The sequence below is a fragment of the Parasteatoda tepidariorum genome, chromosome 4 (genome assembly GCF_043381705.1).
Source record: "Parasteatoda tepidariorum isolate YZ-2023 chromosome 4, CAS_Ptep_4.0, whole genome shotgun sequence".
Classification (NCBI taxonomy): Eukaryota; Metazoa; Arthropoda; class Arachnida; order Araneae; family Theridiidae; genus Parasteatoda; species Parasteatoda tepidariorum.
Window position 1 is genome coordinate 37,428,368 of NC_092207.1, and position 2,069 is coordinate 37,430,436.

A 2,069-nucleotide genomic window follows, 5' to 3' on the forward strand; every position below is an offset into this window, starting at 1 on the left:
TATTCTTACGCCTCATCAATTTATTTATTACTCATAGCAAATCGTTTAATCTTTCCTTATATGGAAGTGAAAGATCTTAAAATAACTTCTCTTTTGAAGTATAAATCTAATTATTATTCATTGGCATGTTTTTAGCCTTGAAGTCCCAAAATAGAATTTCTACCCTTATCCTTTACTAAAGATATTTTATGAAAACGAATGAAGTTTTAATGCTTTTATTAATACAAAAGTATTTAATTTTTGTATTATATATATATATATATATATATATAAAGATGCATTATATTGTTAAGGGATAAGAATTATTACATTTTTAATGATTTTTTTTTACGCACAAAAATTAATGCAGAAATTCTTATGAGACTGCTTCTGCATATATTTTTAGAATCCTTGACAAAAATGAAACAAAAATAGAGGTCAAAAAGAAATCTTTCAATGAAGAGGGGGAAAAAATAACTTGCTCAAAATCTGGCGAATCATTAGCGAGAAATTAAAATAACATCATATCCAGTTATATTGCGAAAGAAAAACTGAGAAGAAATAGAAAGCAAAAACATTCAAATTTCTCTAGGTATTAAACCTAGTTTTTTTTTTATGTTCCGAATTCTGCCTTCTCTAATATTGATTCATCAAATGTTGATAACGTTTCTTTTTTCCTCACATTAATATCAATCGATGACTTATATGTATATTCCTTTTTGATTCAAAATTTATCGTTTTTGACAAACGGCAGAAATTTTTTTTTTACAATTTTTAAAATTAAAGGCGATATTTGTTAACAAATTTTGTTACTGATTTTGAAATATACTGGTTACCTAAGCGGAATAGATTTTACGAATCGCCAAAAACTTTTGAAGTATAATCTAAATCTGGTGCTCAACTGAAAGTATGAATATCTCTTTCAGATAAACCTAGTGATGAGAAAAAGAATATTAAAGAGGCTGCAGAAGATATGGTTGATATTCTTGACTTTGATCTTGAATATGATGACGTCATGGAGGGTCTAACTGAGAAACCACTTGATGCTGATAAAAGACCGCTGGTGAGAGACAATGAAAGTAGTAGAAAGGACACACAGGAAGGCAATGTCGGTGTTGAGTATGTAAAATTTTAAAACAAGTTTTTTAATTAATTTCAAATGAATGAAAAAACACTTTTTCGTAATAAATGTAAACCATGCGCAAACAATTTTCAGTGTAATCCATAATTCGGTGTAATCCACAGCAATTATGAAAAGTTTATTTTATCTACAGTTACAATTTAATTGGTCTTTCACTAGCAGTTGGGAAATACTTATTCCGAAAGAGTGAAACTTGGCAAGTCTGCTTTAGTTGTGTGAGATTATACACACAACATAAGCTTAGATCAGGCCTGAAAATGAGACAAAAAAAGGTGAAAACAGGTAATAAACACCATTATTTCAATAGCTAATTTTCGGGAGAAATAAAATAAGCTCTGTCTATTCTTATTTATTTGGTCCAATTATGATTGTTTTAGGTATTTTATAAAATGAATCGGTTGCTTTTTTTTAAAAGCAGGACAAACTCTACCTTTTCACTTAAATGTTGATTAGAAGACTCTAATGCAGTGTTTCCCAAACTTATGACTTTTGTGTACCCTTTCTTAATTTTTGGTAACGCTGTGTACCACTAATGAAAAAGTGAATGTATATTTTACTATAAAAAAATTGCACAAAAGTTAAAAATCACAACTGGTTGTTGACACCACTAGTTATTAACTGTTAACTTTGCAAAAAATAGCCTATGGAAAAACACGTAATCGTAAATTTTCATGACTGGCTTTGTTTTAGATAAGGAAATTTTGAAATTTTCGTTTGTTGCAAGTTATTTCGCATAAGCACACGTATCCCCACTAAACTGTTTCCGTACCCCTAGAGGTACGCGTACCACACTTTGGGAAACACTGCTCTAATGCATCATATCAGGAATTTTAGTTTCTGTGAAAAATAACTGGAGATAATTTCATAATTTTTATTTAAAGGAATATATATATATGTATATATATATATATATATATATATATATATATATAGATATATATATATATAT

General features: G+C 28.4%; 1 protein-coding gene across 3 annotated transcripts in view; it reads left to right on the forward strand.

The window, feature by feature from the left end:
* LOC122272401 (uncharacterized) overlaps positions 1–2,069 on the forward strand; it is a 59,407-nt gene that overhangs the window by 46,993 nt on the left and 10,345 nt on the right. For all 3 annotated transcript variants that reach the window (XM_071179685.1, XM_043056080.2, XM_043056081.2), the window contains exon 4: positions 906–1,098. In XM_071179685.1, the coding sequence (XP_071035786.1) occupies positions 906–1,098 (193 nt within the window). The remainder of the gene's footprint in view (positions 1–905; positions 1,099–2,069) is intronic.